Source organism: Kogia breviceps, chromosome 10 (genome assembly GCF_026419965.1).
Source record: "Kogia breviceps isolate mKogBre1 chromosome 10, mKogBre1 haplotype 1, whole genome shotgun sequence".
Lineage (NCBI taxonomy): Eukaryota > Metazoa > Chordata > Mammalia > Artiodactyla > Physeteridae > Kogia > Kogia breviceps.
The window spans coordinates 84,020,289-84,036,186 of NC_081319.1; the positions used below are offsets into that span (position 1 = coordinate 84,020,289).

Genomic DNA, 15,898 nt, shown 5'->3' on the forward strand with positions numbered 1-15,898 from the left:
GCCCCTTTCTCTATGAATATTCTGGAGGTGCTACTAAACTTAGACAGCATCAGGAGACAAACCTGTAAAGTTTTTTCACTCATGTTAAGTAATTCACTAAATTTCCATTTCCTTTAGTTTATCATAGACACCCCTGCCTGTCAGGAAGTACAGATTATACTCTATAAACAACAGCTATAATTCTGTCACATCATCAGTTACCAGGGGATGGTGTTCCTTAAAGCATCCAGAGAATCACAGCATTTTTCAGTATTGTTATACCTGAAAGATCACAGTGCCTTCATTTCAATTGCACAGGTTAAATAATTTCGCCAAATCTACAAGTACAAGAAGGACCAAATTAAAGGTCTCCTAAATTGCAATCACTTTCTCTCTACCTGCTCAACTCCTAAACACACTCACACATATATTTGTCAAAATATCTATGTCTTCGAGTAAGAGAAATGAATGATCTTTAGACTCAAACATGTGACACATCATTGACTAGCAGGGAGCTGGCTCTCAAGAGAAGCCCAAATAAAATGTGTCAGGTACAACTAGATCAAACATTTAAAGCATTAAATTAAAACAATCCTTTTAATGGAGGAAATTCTAAGTTTCAGAAGAGCAACTTCATACTGAATCTCTGACCAGTAACTGATGATGCTTCTCATCTGTGATGCTGATTGGTTCTCCAACACTGAGATAACCCAATCCAGGAGCAAATACTGAATTCCTTGGTTGGTATCACTTGGGTGGAGTAGGGTCACAGTACCCATTTGAGCCGGACTTGCCTGCTCTCCTTACACCTTGTCCTCTCCTGTTCTCCAGCATGGTGTCCCTGTATTTCTCCGGAGGCTCCTGGATGGCAGCTCTGACAGTGATACTGATGGTGCTGAGCCCGCGCCTCGCTTGGGCCAGGGAGACCCAATGTAAGTGCACACTTTGGGGGGTGAGCTATTGTGGGATGGGGGAAGGAAGGGAGTTAGCTTTATCTCTGTGTCCAGACAGCCTTCTTTAAAAATTGTGACTTTTCGGGCTTCCGTGGTGGTGCAGTGACTTTGTTTTTAGTGACCACCTATCTTTATCACATGGATCTCCAATCTATCTACAACAAAATGTGCCTGGATACTTGCCCTCTCAACGAGTGTGGCATACGTAGCCTCCATATCTATAGTCTCTTTCTTCTCAAGTGTCCTCCAGTGAAACTTCCCCAGCCTTGCATCCCGTCCCTTCAGGTGTTTGAAAAGATTTAGAAAAAATGATGTTAAAATGATTCTCCATTAACAGATCTCTTTATTATGTTGAATTGTACAAGAAAAAAGGAAAGTTTCTCTGAAGATTTTATGGCGAATCGAAATAATTAGGAAGATCTCTCCTAGAAGGTCTTGTGTTATGTGCTCAACAGGATCTGTGATGCTGCTACCTCTCCCTAATATATGAGAATGTATCCAGGGACCTCCCCCATTATCTTCTTTCCATTTTCCCTGAACTCCAATGTTTATAAGGTTTGAATTACTGTACTAGGAGTTCTTTGACAGAAGTTGGGGTTAGTTTTCTCTCTATTTCTCCTGGGTAAGGCACCCTGGAGCTGAAGCAGAGATTCTTAGTACTTGGAATGACCCTGTAGATAAAGAACACCTATGGGGTGTTCTTTGATGCCTTAAAACATGTAAGGCATCTTCTGAACACCCAACACAGGTTAGTGACCATTATGAATCTATTTTGAGCCTCTGTTTATTTATTTATTTATCGCCGAGCTGGGTCTTTGTTGCTGTGCGCGGGTTTTTCCTCTAGTGTGGCGAGCGGGGGCTACTCTTCGTTGCGGTGCGCGGGCTTCTCATTGCAGTGACTTCTCTTGTTGCGGAGCATGGGCTCTAGGCATGAGGGCTTCAGTAGTTGTGGCTCACGGGCTCTAGAGTGCAGGCTCAGTAGTTGTGGTGCACGGGCTTAATTCATTGCTCTGCGGCATGTGGGATCTTCCCGGACCAGGGCTCGAACCCGCGTGCCCTGCATTGGCAGGCGGATTCTTAACCACTGCGCCACCAGGGAAGCCTGAGCCTTTCCATACGATCAGTTTCCCCCATATCTCCCCCTTCTCTGGCCGGAGCATAGAATTAATTATATGAAATTCTGATTTTGTAGTTCACAGATAGTCAAATATCTGCAGTTGTACATGGGAAACCATGTACCTCATTAGGGTACAGACAGTGTGACAGTTGTTTCCATCCCATTGGGCTGAAAGTTGGTAAGCAAGTCAAGGGAACTCATTGGTCTCTTGGAGTCTTGGACCCAAGTTTCATAAGATCATGCATCATGCCCAAGGTTTTCCTTAATCAGCTATGTTTGGTTACCTCAAATCTTAGTTCCTCCCTATTTTTCCCCAGCTATGTCATCACCAGATCTGATAATCCCCAAAGTATGCACAGATCCTCCACATTATAACAGGTTCGCTGGATGATTTCGAACATAATGAACTCTTCCCCTTTTCTTAAAATTACCATTTCCTACCTGTGAATGTTTCTTCCAACTAGTAGAAGAAGAAAGAGGAAATTTGCGTTTTTCATGAGAAGTAGAAGGGATATAATGTGTCATCAGAATAAAAGAGTGTTGGAGCTGAACCCTTTCTTGCTTTCTGGGATGCCCCCAAAAATCAATTCTTAGAACCCTGGGTTTATTCATTTAGGCTACAAATATTTTTCTGAGCAACTATTGTTATATGCTGGGCTCTATTCTAGGCTCAGACAATCCTATTTGAATAAGATAGAAAAATCCCCAATTATCTTGGAACTTACTTAATGACAAGAAAGACAACAATCCAATAAACATTTAACACCAACAATGACAACCACCAAAACCAAAAAGCATTTCAGAGAGCAACAAGTCCTCTGAAAAGAATAGTTCAAGGTTATGGGACAGAGAGTATTGGATTCACCTGCCTTCAATTCAAGTGTCTAAGGAGCTCTCCCTGGAAGGGTGACAATCAGTTGAGACATAAATGATGAGAATAAGCCAGACAGGTGAGGGATCTAAGGGACAAATGCTCCAGGGAGAGGGACCAAGGGAAAGGCCAAACTGTGGGAAGAAGTTTGCTGTTTAAGGGACAGAAAAAAGGCTAGAGTGACAGAAGCAGAGCAAGCTAGTTGGGGAGTGAAATAAGATGAGGTTGGAAAGGAAATCAGGAGCCAGATCATATTAGGCCCTGATGGTCATGGTGAGAATTTGATTTTTATTTGTGGAGATATGTGAAGACAAAGTCCTGAGGGATAAGCTTGACCTTCTATCCACCAACCCCCACCATTTAATTCATTAAAAAGTCATACAACAATCTACCCCAAATCTGTTCACTCTATTTTTACTACTGTCTTTGTCACTACCACACTAAATGGAGCCACAAGCACACCTTCACTGGAGAATTCTACCATGTTCCTAAATGGTCTCCCTGTCTCCACCTGTGAACTCCTAATATCCAAACTCTATGTGGTACCTACAATTATTTCTTTAAAGTAAACATAAATGACCCTCCTTGTAACACTTCAGTAGCTTCATGTATCTCTACCTAACCTAGGTTAGGGTTAGGGTTTCCCATTACATTTAGTATGAAGTAAAAAATCCTAACATTGTCTCCAAGGCTTCTAAGTACCCCACACCATTTATCCAGTCTAGTGTTTTACCCTCCTCCTTCCTCACTCTCTGTGCTCAGTGAACTGTTTTCTTCTGATTTCTTGCAGAAGTTCATCATGTCTTTCAAGCTTCTGCACACGATATTACCCTTATCTGAAATATGCCTCCTCTTTCCCTCACATACACCCCCCTACACCCACTCTCCCTTTCAGCTCACATCAACTTAACCCTTCATGTCACATCTTAAATATCAGTCTTTAGAGACTACTTCTCTGACACCCTAACGTAATTATTCTCTGTTCTAGATCTCCACGCTTTTCTTGTGACATTCCTGGTTCCTGTATAATTAATTCTTGTGTGGTTGGGTTTTGTCCATCACTTTCACTAAATTTTATGCTCCTAGAAGGTAGGGGAGATGTTTGTTTTTCCTTCTTTGGATTCCCGGGGGCAGCAGCACAGGCTTGGCACAAGGTCAGCACTAGGTAAGGAAGTGTTTCAGGAACAGCTAAAGGGTCGTGGGGTGAGAGGAGGAAGCAGAGAGTGTTTTCTGGTGGAGGTATTCAAGAGGAGGTGGTGACGGGGCAAATCCTGGTCGCGCTCAGGCTTGGAGGTCGCCAGCCAAGTACAGAGCTGACTGCATCCCAAATGCCTTAGGATCAGAGAGGTCTCCTCCACGCACCATGGTCTCGCTTGACCCTGCAGATCAAAGATGAACCCGTGGGGTAGTTGGGGGTGCCAGTGGAGCCAATAAGGGAGTGTCAGTGCCCCGCCCTCCGTCTGGGTGCCCTGCATTTGTGGGTATTGCCTTCAGTCTCTTCCCAGGAGCCCGTCCAGGTGATCAGATCTTTCCTGTCCCCACAGCACTTTTCATGTATCAGTTTAAGGCCTACTGTTACTTCACCAATGGCACGGAGCGGGTGCGGTTCGTGACCAGAGACATCTATAACCGGGAGGAGAACGTGCGCTTCGACAGCGACGTGGGCGAGTTCCGGGCGGTGACCGAGCTGGGCCGGCCGGACGCCGAGTACTGGAACAGCCAGAAGGACTTCCTGGAGCGGGCACGGGCCGCGGTGGACACGCTCTGCAGACACAACTACGGGGTTGTGGAGAGCTTCACGGTGCAGCGGCGAGGTGAGCGCGGGGCGGGGCGGCCAGCGGGCGGGGGCGCAGTGCGTGTGAGTGTGTGTTTGAGACACAGACACAGAGACACAGAGACGGGGACAGAGGAGACTGCGTTCGTGGGGCGGGGGCTGTGTAGGACTGTGAGCAAGTACAAGTTAGGCGGGTTCCTGGGAGAGCCTGTTTCCGGAGACAGTGTGTGATTTTGTCAGTGACTGTGAGAGGGGAGAGAGCGTGTGTGGTGTGGGGAGGCCCGGGAGGGAGGGGAGGTGTGGCGGGGGGGGTGCAGGAGGGAGGCTCCGGGCGTCCTTGGTGGTCCCCGTGGGGGGAGGGGAGGGGAGGGGAGGAAACCCCGACTGGGGTGGGCGGTTAGAGATGCGGGAGGGACTTCAAGGGGTCTATGGTTGGGGGAAGGTTTGGGGGAGGAGAGGTGAGGAACGTGAAAGGATTGGGAGCCTGTGAGGAGAAGAGTCACAGCGTGCTCTGGGCACACACACACCCTCTTACTCCTGACACCCCAGAAATAAGTGTGCCGCGTCTGTGTGTGTGCAGGAGCGCTTCACGGAGAAAAAGGTGTCAGACTGCTTTTTCACAGGTGCGGGCAGGGGAGCCTCTGCGGCTCCTCTGATCTCTCTGAAGCTTACTTCTGGTCTAAATTTGTTGCTTTTTTTCTCCTTAGTATATATATTTTACATAGTTGAAATGATTGTGAAATCAACTTTTTGAATTATAATTTTGTTACTTAATATGCTGTTACTATTTTTTATAATGCTAGTAGTATTTGAGTAGTTACTTATTATCCTTTTTATACTTGTAACAATTTACCTCATTTTACTTTACATTCCCCTTTATTAGAGCTTTTTTCAACATTACCAAACAGTTGAAAATTTATATCTTTTTGTTTTTATTTAAAATTTCTTTGATTTCTAAGGTTCTTGAACATTTTTCACATATTTATTGGCTAACATTTGTTATGGCTCTAAGAATGTATCTATTGTTGACTATCTCTGGGGTCCTGGTGGTTTTCTCGGTCATTTTACGGGTTCTCTATGCATTAAGATTAACAAGTTGCTGACATTTGATTTAGGTTTTTCTCCAGTTTGTGGTTTATGTTTTGATTCTGTTCATTATATTCAAAGTTAGGAATTTAAACATTTTTATTTAATGAAATATACTGCAAAATTGTTAGTGATGATTTACCATCAATCTTAAATCTACCACGTTGCATTATTGTAAAAATGTTTTTCCCCCCAGGTTTCTCTTTTGCAAATAATAATTGTGTTTATTGTGGCTGGTGGTGTCAAGGATTGTCTCAGGAACTAAACTAAGCACACATATTAATGAGTCTCAGACCCTGCCCTGAGCTGAAATGTCAGCTTAAAAAAAAGACACTTGTAAAATGATACAATTCCAGTAATAGATCTGCTTGTTTTGCAAAGCAGGGGAACTGATCAGCTGAGTGTAATAATAAGCTTTTGTTTTGTTTGGGTTTTTTTTTTTTTTTTTTTTTTTTCAGTGAATGACTTTACTTGGTCCCTTCTCTCCCCTTCAGGAATCATGCTTTCCTTGGGACTCAACTCAGAGTTCAAGAATCACCTTTGTCTATTCCTGCTTCCCAGGGTAGAACCCTTTCTGTGGTGTTCTAAGGTCCGAGTGTAGCAGTCGCAGGATTTTATCCTCTGTCTCCCCATCTACCCCAAGCTGTCCCCTAATTTATCCACACTGCTTTGAGTCATATTTTCTCTCCAAGTAAATGAAGATAGTAAATAGCTAACATATATTAAAGACTAAGTTCCAGCCATCGTTTCACATACTTTAGGTACATTAATCCTCACATAACCCTAAGAGGTAAGTTAGTATTATTATCCCCCTTTACAGGTGAACAACCTGAGGCACAGAAGAATTTTAAAACTCACGCAGGATCAATCAGTAAGAGGCAGAGCCTGGATTTGAACTCAGGCACCCTGGCTCCAGAAATCATGCTATTAATAATACACTATAGATTCACTTTGTTGTAAAGGAGAAACAAACACACTATTGTAAAACAGTTATACTCAAATAAAGATGTTTAAAAAAAAAAAAACTAAAAATAGAACTATCATATGACCCAGCAATCCCACTACTGGGCATATACCCTGAGAAAGCCATAAGTCAAAAAGTGTCATGGACCACAATGTGCATTGCAGCTCTACAATAGCCAGGACATGGAAGCAACCTAAGTGTCCATCAACTGATGAATGGATAAAGAAGATGTAGCACATATATACAATGGATTATTACTCAGCCATTAAACGAAACGAAATTGAGTTATTTGTAGTGAGGTGGATGGACCTAGAGTCTGTCATACAGAGTGAAGTAAGTCAGAAAGAAAAAAACAAATACCATATGCTAACACATATATGGAATCTAAAAAAAAAAAAAATGGTTCTGACAAACCTAGGGGCAGGACAGGAATGAAGACACAGACGTAGAGAATGGACTTGAGGACACGGGGAGGGGAAGGGTAAGCTGGGATGAAGTGAGAGAGTGGCATGGACATATAAACACTACCAAATGTCAAATAGATATCTAGTGGGAAGCAGCCACATAGCCCAGGGAGATCAGCTCAGTGCTTTGTGACCACCTAGAGGTGTGGGATAGGGAGGGTGAGAGAGAGACGCAAGAGGGAGGAGATGGGGATATATATATATGTATAGCTGATTCAATTTGTTATAAAGCAGAAACTAACACACACATTTTAAAGCAATTATACTCCAATAAAGATGTTTTTTAAAAATCTAAAAAAAAATACACTATATACTGTGCAAAGATTTTTAAACACATCAATTCAACGATGAATAACTCTTTCATGCTATGAAAAAACAAAACAATAGAAAACAAATTTCCTGAACATCTGTCAGATCTAATGGGCCCATACTGTAAGAATTAAAGTTAAGTCTTATGGCACTAATTTCTGTTGGGCTACATGGCCAGCTTCCAGGGAGACCTGCCGGAGACTGAAGACTGGGACTAGAGACTGGGGACAGAAAGGCAGCCAACCAACGAGACCTACTCTGTCCCCCTCACTTATCCCCTCTACCTTTTTCTCTCCTAGTGGCGCCTACAGTGACTGTGTATCCTGCAAAGACACAGCCCCTGCAGCACCACAACCTCCTGGTCTGCTCTGTGAATGGTTTCTATCCAGGCCACATTGAAGTCAGGTGGTTCCGGAACGGCCAGGAAGAGGAGGCGGGGGTGGTCTCCACAGGCCTGATCCCTAATGGAGACTGGACCTTCCAGACCATAGTGATGCTTGAAACAGTCCCTCGGAGTGGAGAGGTCTACACCTGCCACGTGGAGCACCCCAGCTGGACCAGCCCTGTCACAGTGGAATGGAGTGAGAAGCTTTCTGGCCTCATAAGTTCCTCAGCCACCAAGGAGGGGACTTTGATTACCACTGAGTGTCAGGTTTCTCCTGTCCCCACAGCACCTGTTCATTTGCTCTATTCTCTCCTATCCTTCAGCTGAGGTTAGGAGGGTAGTCGTGTGAATGTCCTGTGGTAGAAATCCTCTGATATTTATAGATATCCTGTGATAGTTTGTACAAAGACCTGTACCCCCTGAGAAGGCAATTATGCCTGACAAGCAGAATAGAGGTGTCCCTGTTTTGAGCCTCCATGAAATCTCAGGTCATGGTCACTACATGATCCTGGGCACCAGTCCACTGCCTCAGGCTGGGCTTGTACTTCTGACACTGTTTCTCTGAGATGTTCACTGTGATCTGAGAAGGGGCACATCTTCTACAATGTAGGGACCTTCCTGACATGAGGGGAGTGCAACCTCAATTCTGCCTTTTATTAGCTCTGTCACCCTAGACAAGCTACATAATATCATTGAGTCCCAGGCTCCTCACCCATCAGATGCTGTAGCCATGGCCTTATGTCAGGGCTGTGATATTTAAATGAGTTCAGTGTCTTAACCTTGTAGCTACTCTGTATTTTTAACCTCTTTTCCAGAAATGGCCAATCATTCTAGTTCTTCCAGGGCAGCCTTCTTTCCCCATTCTCAAAGATCTCAATCTCAGAATCTCAATTAGAGAAGTTGGATTTGGGATAAGAATCACTAAAACTAGCTTCTTTTCTCAGGGGCACAGTCTGAATATGCTCAGAGCAAGATGATGAGTGGAATCGGAGGCTTTGTTCTGGGTCTGCTCTTCCTTGGGGTGGGGCTGTTCGTCTACTTCAGGAATCAGAAAGGTAAGGAACCTGTTGGCAGCTGAGACGCCCCACAGACTTTTTTGGAGGAAGAAAGATGGTTTTGCTCAGGTTTGTTCTCTGTATATCAGTGACCCTGTATAAAACTTTTATTTCCCCTTTACTGACCTCAAATTTCTGGAAATCCAGAAATCAATAAGCTCATGGTTACTTATGGTTGAAAAATAAGAGGTGATGGCCTGTAGAGATAAAAGAAGAGTTAACATGCATGGAGACTTTGGATGGAGATCCTGGGGCAAATTCAGGAAGAGACAAAGGCTAATGCAATTACACTGGATTTGTGTGACAGAAACTTCATGGATCACATGCTCCTAGTGTCTGCTCTCCTGTCTACCCTGGCATTGGGGGATATGTGTTGTGGTGTAGAGAAATATCAGGTCGGGGGAGGCCTGAGGCTGGGGACAGAATTCCTTCCATATCGTTTAAATATATATCTTCTCTTCTCTTTCCCAGGACACTCTGGACTTCAGCCAACAGGTAATGCCCTTTAATCCTCTTTTAGAGATAGATTTGGTCTCCTAGAACTGGTGGTAGAGATGACAAGACAGGAGACAGACATAATGGGAAAGACTTTGAATTCTAAACTTCTTCTTGCCACTTAACAAAAGGCCAGTTCTCTAAAGTAGCTTTGGCTCGGGGAGATCTAAGAATTTTTTTTCCCTTCTTACAGTACTGCTTTAACATGAGACCCTGGGAGAGGGGGAAAGAAGCTGCTTGTAGAATTAGCTTGTAGTAAAAACAACGCTATCTTCTGTCTTCTGCAGGACTCCTAAACTGAAGTGAAGATAATGGCACTCATAAGAGAAAGAACCTTCTGGCTCAGCTACTTTGCAGCATGAAAGTGTTTCCTGTTGGGCTTTTAATCCATAAAGAGAGTACTTTCTCAAGATCTGGCTTGCTCCTGCAGAAAATCTCCTCCCTGATGGCTTCCTCAACCCCGCCCCTTGACCTGGAAATCCAGAATATTGAAAGCAGTATCCTATCTTCATTCTTTCCTTGTCCTTTTTATATTCAAGCCTTATGGCCTCCCTTTCATCTGAACACATCTTTAGCCCACATTTCTTTACAAAGTTTTGCTCAAATAAACGTGGAGTGAGAAGCATCTGCCTGATACAGCTTCAAGGAAAAACGTAGGCAAAAAAGAAAAAAGAGAGAGAGAGAGAGAGAGAAAGGGAGTGTCTGGTGGGGAGGATGGGCGGGGAGAGGGTGAGAATTTCCCCCTCTATCCTTCCTGAGTACCTGTGGCTAGACTATTAATAAAATTGATGCAAGACAGATTAGCAAGAGAAAAAGAAACAAATTTTAATTCACGTGCATGGAGGTCTCTAGAAATAGGACCTAAGAAGTGGCCAAAGAAGGTAGCTTTTATGCTTTTTAGACAAAGAAACAATAAGTTTGTGAGTAATTGACAGGACAAAGAAACTTAGGTTTTCGGTGCTCTAATAGTGAAGAGTCTAACCAAAGTTTGGGCTTGAGGTAGTATCAATAAATTAAAGACGCAACAAGGTTTGTTTATATAGGTTTCTTGGTCTGAATTCCTGTCTTTCACATGAGAGATTATTTCCTGCTTTCAGAGAGACAGAAGGAGGGTCAGAGTGTCCCTCTTGTATTGGCCATTTCTTCAGTAACTTTAGTTCAAAATAATCAACATGCCATTGTGGCATATTTGGGAACAGCCTTCCCTGAGCCCCAACAAGAGGTTTTCAATAATAGTTTTTATTTTTATTCCTGAATCTTGGTCACATGTGGGTCTGGTAGGTTTCTTAGCTTCATTCTCTGTTTTATCTTGAGTTTTCTGTATTCTGTAATCAGGAATATTTAGCTGAGATAGTAGCCAGTTTTGGGAAATGAAGTAATACACTTCTAGATAATCCATGGCTTATCAAAGAATAAATCAGATGAGACATTATAAAACTATGGGAATGTTAAAATAGATTTTCAGTACATATGATATGCAACCAAAGGAATCTCCAGAGGGAAATGTATAGATTTAATGCTTATATTATAAAAGGAAAAATATATAAAAATCAGAGACCTAAACTTTTATCTTAAGCATCTAGGAAAAGTAAATTTAACTTGAAAAATAGAGGAAAGGAAATAATAAATGTAAAAGAGAAAATACAATTGAAAATAAATGCATAATAAAGAAAATTAACAGGGCTTCCCTGGTGGCGCAGTGGTTGAGAGTCCGCCTGCCGATGCGGGAGACACGGGTTCGTGCCCTGGTCCGGGAAGATCCCACATGCCGTGGAGCAACTAAGCCCGTGAGCCATGGCCGCTGGGCCTGCGCGTCCGGAGCCTGTGCTCCGCAATGGGAGAGGCCACAGCGGTGAGAGGCCCGCATACCGAAAAAAAAAAAAAAAAAAAAAAAAAAAAAAGAAAATTAACAGAACTCGAAGGTTTTCTTTCTTTCTTTTCTTTCACTTTTTAAATAAATCACCTACAAGATTGCTAAAGAAGAAAATAAATCTAAATTACAAATTATTAACACCTGGAATGTAAAAGATAATATTCCTAAAGATCCTACAGGCATTAAAAATATACTAAGAAGATATTATAAAGAATTTTATGCCAGTAGATTTGATATTTTAGATGAAATCCATTGAAAAACACTAAATTTCATGATCTATTTCTGTGTAATAAATCATCCCCAAACTTAGTGGCTTAAAACTGTAGCTATTTGATGACTTTTCACAATTCTAAGAGTTGGTTGGGCTTAGTGGGTGGTTTTCATGGAGGGTCTCTCACATGGCTGCAGACAGTAGCTGGGGCCGGTGTCCTCTGGAGGCTCATCTGGGACACTGAGACACTCTCTCCCTCTGCATGAAGTTCCAGTGCCTCTAACGTGGGCTACGTGGTCCCATCAGCTGTGAAGACAAGCCTGATGCCTCAGGACTCCCAAGAGAGGAAAGTAAAATCTACAAGACTTCTTCAAACTTAGCCTCAGAACTTGTGTGGAGTATTTTCCATCACATTATAATGGTCTAAGTGAGTATAGGGTCTGTCCAGATTTAAGGAGACGGGATATACAATCTACGTCTCCATGAGATAAGTGCAAATAATTTGTATCCTTCTTTAATCTACCCCATATAATTTACCAAAACTGACTCAAAAAAAACCTGACAATCTGTATAGTGGTACATCTGATAAAGAAATTTAGATCATCCGTCAATTGAAATCCAAGGCCCCGTTTGCTTCAATGTTAAATCTTACTAAAGTTTTCCAATCCATCTGAAATTGGTTTTTATTGAAATTTGAGTAGGTGTCACATTAAATTTCCTTAAATGGACCTTCAAATGACCTAGCAGCATTTATTGAAAAGAACTTCTTTCCCCCATTGCTCTGCAGTGTCACCATAGACCAGAGCATTGCATTTGTGAGGGATCTGTTTCTAGAATTTCTCTTTTGTTCTGTTGTGCAGTTTGTCTATACTTGAGCCAACACCACACTATATCAATTAATATATCACACAATGTTAACTCATATAGCTTTCATTATCTTGTGCTGAATTTCTTCCAGGTTTTTCTTCTAATTTTTCAAAATTTTCTTGGCTAATCTAAGACTATAGTATTTACATGTGAATTTTTAAATTCAGCTTGGCAATACTCCCACACCACCACCAACAACAACAACAACGACAACAAGAAAACCCCAAAACAGTGAAGAAACAAAACTAGCAAGGAAGCCAGCAACAAAATTCCTTGCCATGATGTTAATGAGATTTTTACTGAATTTAGATTAACTTAGAGAGAACTGACATCTTTAAAATATTTACTCTTATGATCGATCTCCAAACTTTGTATTTTTATCATTTATGTAGTTCTATTAATTTCTCTTAATGATGATTTGTAGTTTTCACTATAGAAATCTCACTCATCTTTTATTAGATTTATTCCTTGATAATTGACATTTTTTGATGCTATTGCAAATGGGATCATTTTCTTAATTCCAAGGAATGCTCCCCCCCACCAAAAAAAACCCCACTGCTACAACTAATAAGAAAGTTCATCAAGGTTGCAGATTTCAAAATCAACCCCAAAAATCAATTTATATTCTATATATGGCAATGAAGGCATTAAACAAAAATTAAGAATACAATATCACAATCTGGTAAACTGAGGCCCACCAAAATTTTTTCAAGACTTTATTTGAGAGAATATCAACTCAAATCCAGCAGTGCCAAACCAAAAGTGTTTAGGAGCACTCCACCAACACAAGATGGGGGAAAGACTTTTATAAAAATGAGGCCGAAGGAAAGCAAGGAAATTATTTGATTGGCTATAACTTAAGTGGCCGCCTTACTTGCAAAAGCCTAGTTGGGTGTTTGTGACTGGTTGCTCTTAAATTCATTTTCTGGGATACGAGTGCATTAACGGATATTAGATCTGGCTTGGGTTTGGGTTTGCTTATGCAGGCTACCAAGGCATTCGAGCCATCTCAGTCTAATGGCCTCTTTGTGTAATTACTTCAGTAATTCCCCTCTTTTGGTCATCCTTTCATGTGTTTGTTATTAGCACACTCTCCGTTATCATCAGGGTGACTTGTTTCACTGTGAAACTTATAGGTTATGAAATCACTTTTGAAGAAGGTTTTTGCTGTTCATCTCATTGTTCATCTTGCTTCTGTTTCTCAAAGCACAGTGAGACAATCTGATGTATTAATGTGAACACCTATAAAATTAATGTGAACACCTATAAAACCCTTGAGAGAACACATCTCGTCAACGAGACAACAATGATGGCTATCAGAAGGAAAATACCAAGAGACTGAAATATGCATCTATTCAGAGGCCCCATGAATCAAACCATTCTGTACCAAATAAATAAAAGAACGTACATGAAGAGGCACTAATCTCTTTTAGCCAAGTGGCTTAATAATTTTTTGTATTTGAGTTTCTACAATACCAGAGGTATTTGCAGGAGTTATTTGGTATCGCAGACTCCTGTGGCCAACAAGTAATTTAAATTCTATTATCTAAAACCACCTGTTAGGTCAAAATAATGCTCATGCCAAAGAGGCATATTGTGTGATGGCATATTCTGCTACCCCTCAAGGTCATGCTGCCATGATTTGTGCTTGTTTTGCTTATTTTTATTTTGCTTCTCTTAGATTTTTATCAATAGGGTGTAAAAATTTTGAAGAAAACAAATGGAATTTATAATATCACTAAGCATGATATCTAACTATTTTGCTTGCATTTTAATTTGAAATTTTCATAATAACTCAATGTGATAAAAATTAGTTTCAGTCTAGGTTAAGAAAATGGGTAAAGTGATGAAAGGGAAAAACCTACAACCAAGGCTACTCTACCCAGCAAAGATCTCATTCAGATTCAGCAGAGAAATTAAAACATTTACAGAGAAGCAAAAGCAAAGAGAATTCAGCACCACCAAACCAGCTTTGCAACAAATGCTAAAGGAAATTTTCTAGGCAGGAAACACAAGAGAGGGAAAAGACCTACAAAAACAACCCAAAACAATTAAGAACATGGTAATAGGAACATACATATCAATAATTACCTTAAAGGTAAATGGATTAAATGCTCCCACCAAAAGACATAGACTGGCTGAATGGATACAAAAACAAGACCCGTATATACACTGTCTACAAGAGACCCACTTCAGATCTAGGGATACATACAGACTGAAAGTGAGGGGCTGGAAAAAGATATTCCATGCAAATAGAAACCAAAAGAAAGATGGAGTAGCAATTCTCATATCGGACAAAATAGACTTTACAATAAACACTATTACAAGAGACAAAGAAGGACACTACATAATGATCAAGGGATAAATCCATAAGTTGTAAATATTTATGCACCCAACATAGCACCTCAATACATAAGGCAAGTGCTAACAGCCATAAAAGGGGAAATCAACAGTAACACAATCATAGTGGGGGACTTTAACACCCCACTTTCACCAATGGACAGATAAACCAAAATGAAAATAAATAAGGAAACACAAACTTTAAATGACACATTAAACAAGATGGACTAAATTGATATATATAAGACATTCCATCCAAAGACAACAGAATACACTTTCTTCACAAATGCCCATGGAACATTCTCCAGGAGAGATCATATATTGCATCACAAAAAAAACCTTGGTAAATTTAAGAAAATTGAAATCGTATCAAGTATCATTTCTGACCAGAATGCTGAGACTAGATATCAATTACAGGAAAAGATCTGAAAAAATACAAACACATGAAGGCTAAACAATACACTACAAAATAACTAAGAGATCACTGAAGAAATCAAAGAAGAAATCAAAAAATACCTAGAAACAGATGACAAAGAAAACACGATGACCTAAAACCTATGGGATGCAGGAAAAGCAGTTCTAAGAAGGAAGTTTATAGCAATACAATCCTACCTCAAGAAACAAGAAAAATCTCAAATAAGTAACCTAACCTTACACCTAAAGCGATTAGAGAAAGAAGAACAAAAACCCCCAAAGTTAGCAGAAGGAAAGAAATCATAAAGATCAGATCAGAAATAAATGTAAAAGAAATGAAGGAAACAATAGCAAAGGTCAATAAAACTAAAAGCTGGTCCTTTGAGAAGATAAACAAAATTGATAAACCATTAGCTAGACTTGTCAAGGAAAAAAGGGAGAAGACACAAATTAACAGAATTAGAAATGAAAAAGGAGAACAACTGACATTGCAGAAATACAAAATCATGAGAGATTACTACAAGCAACTATATGCCAGTTAAATGGACAACCTGGAAGAAATGGACAAATTCTTAGAAAAGCACAATCTTTTGAGACTGAACCAGGAAGAAATAGAAAATAGGAACAGACCAATCACAAGCACTGAAATTGAAACTGTGATTAAAAATCTTCCAACAAACAAAAGCCCAGAACCAGATGGCTTCACAGGCGAATTCTATCAAACATTTAGAGAAGAGCTAA

General features: G+C 40.9%; 1 protein-coding gene across 1 annotated transcript; it reads left to right on the forward strand.

Annotated features, from left to right (window-relative positions):
- Positions 1-715: 715 nt before the first annotated feature.
- LOC131763294 (DLA class II histocompatibility antigen, DR-1 beta chain-like) lies at positions 716-10,077 on the forward strand. Its single transcript, XM_059075357.2, has 6 exons — positions 716-911; positions 4,465-4,734; positions 7,817-8,098; positions 8,847-8,957; positions 9,429-9,452; positions 9,740-10,077. The coding sequence occupies exons 1-6, from the start codon at positions 812-814 to the stop codon at positions 9,751-9,753; spliced, it is 801 nt and encodes a 266-aa protein (XP_058931340.1). The 5' UTR covers positions 716-811; the 3' UTR covers positions 9,754-10,077.
- The last annotated feature ends 5,821 nt before the right edge of the window (positions 10,078-15,898 follow it).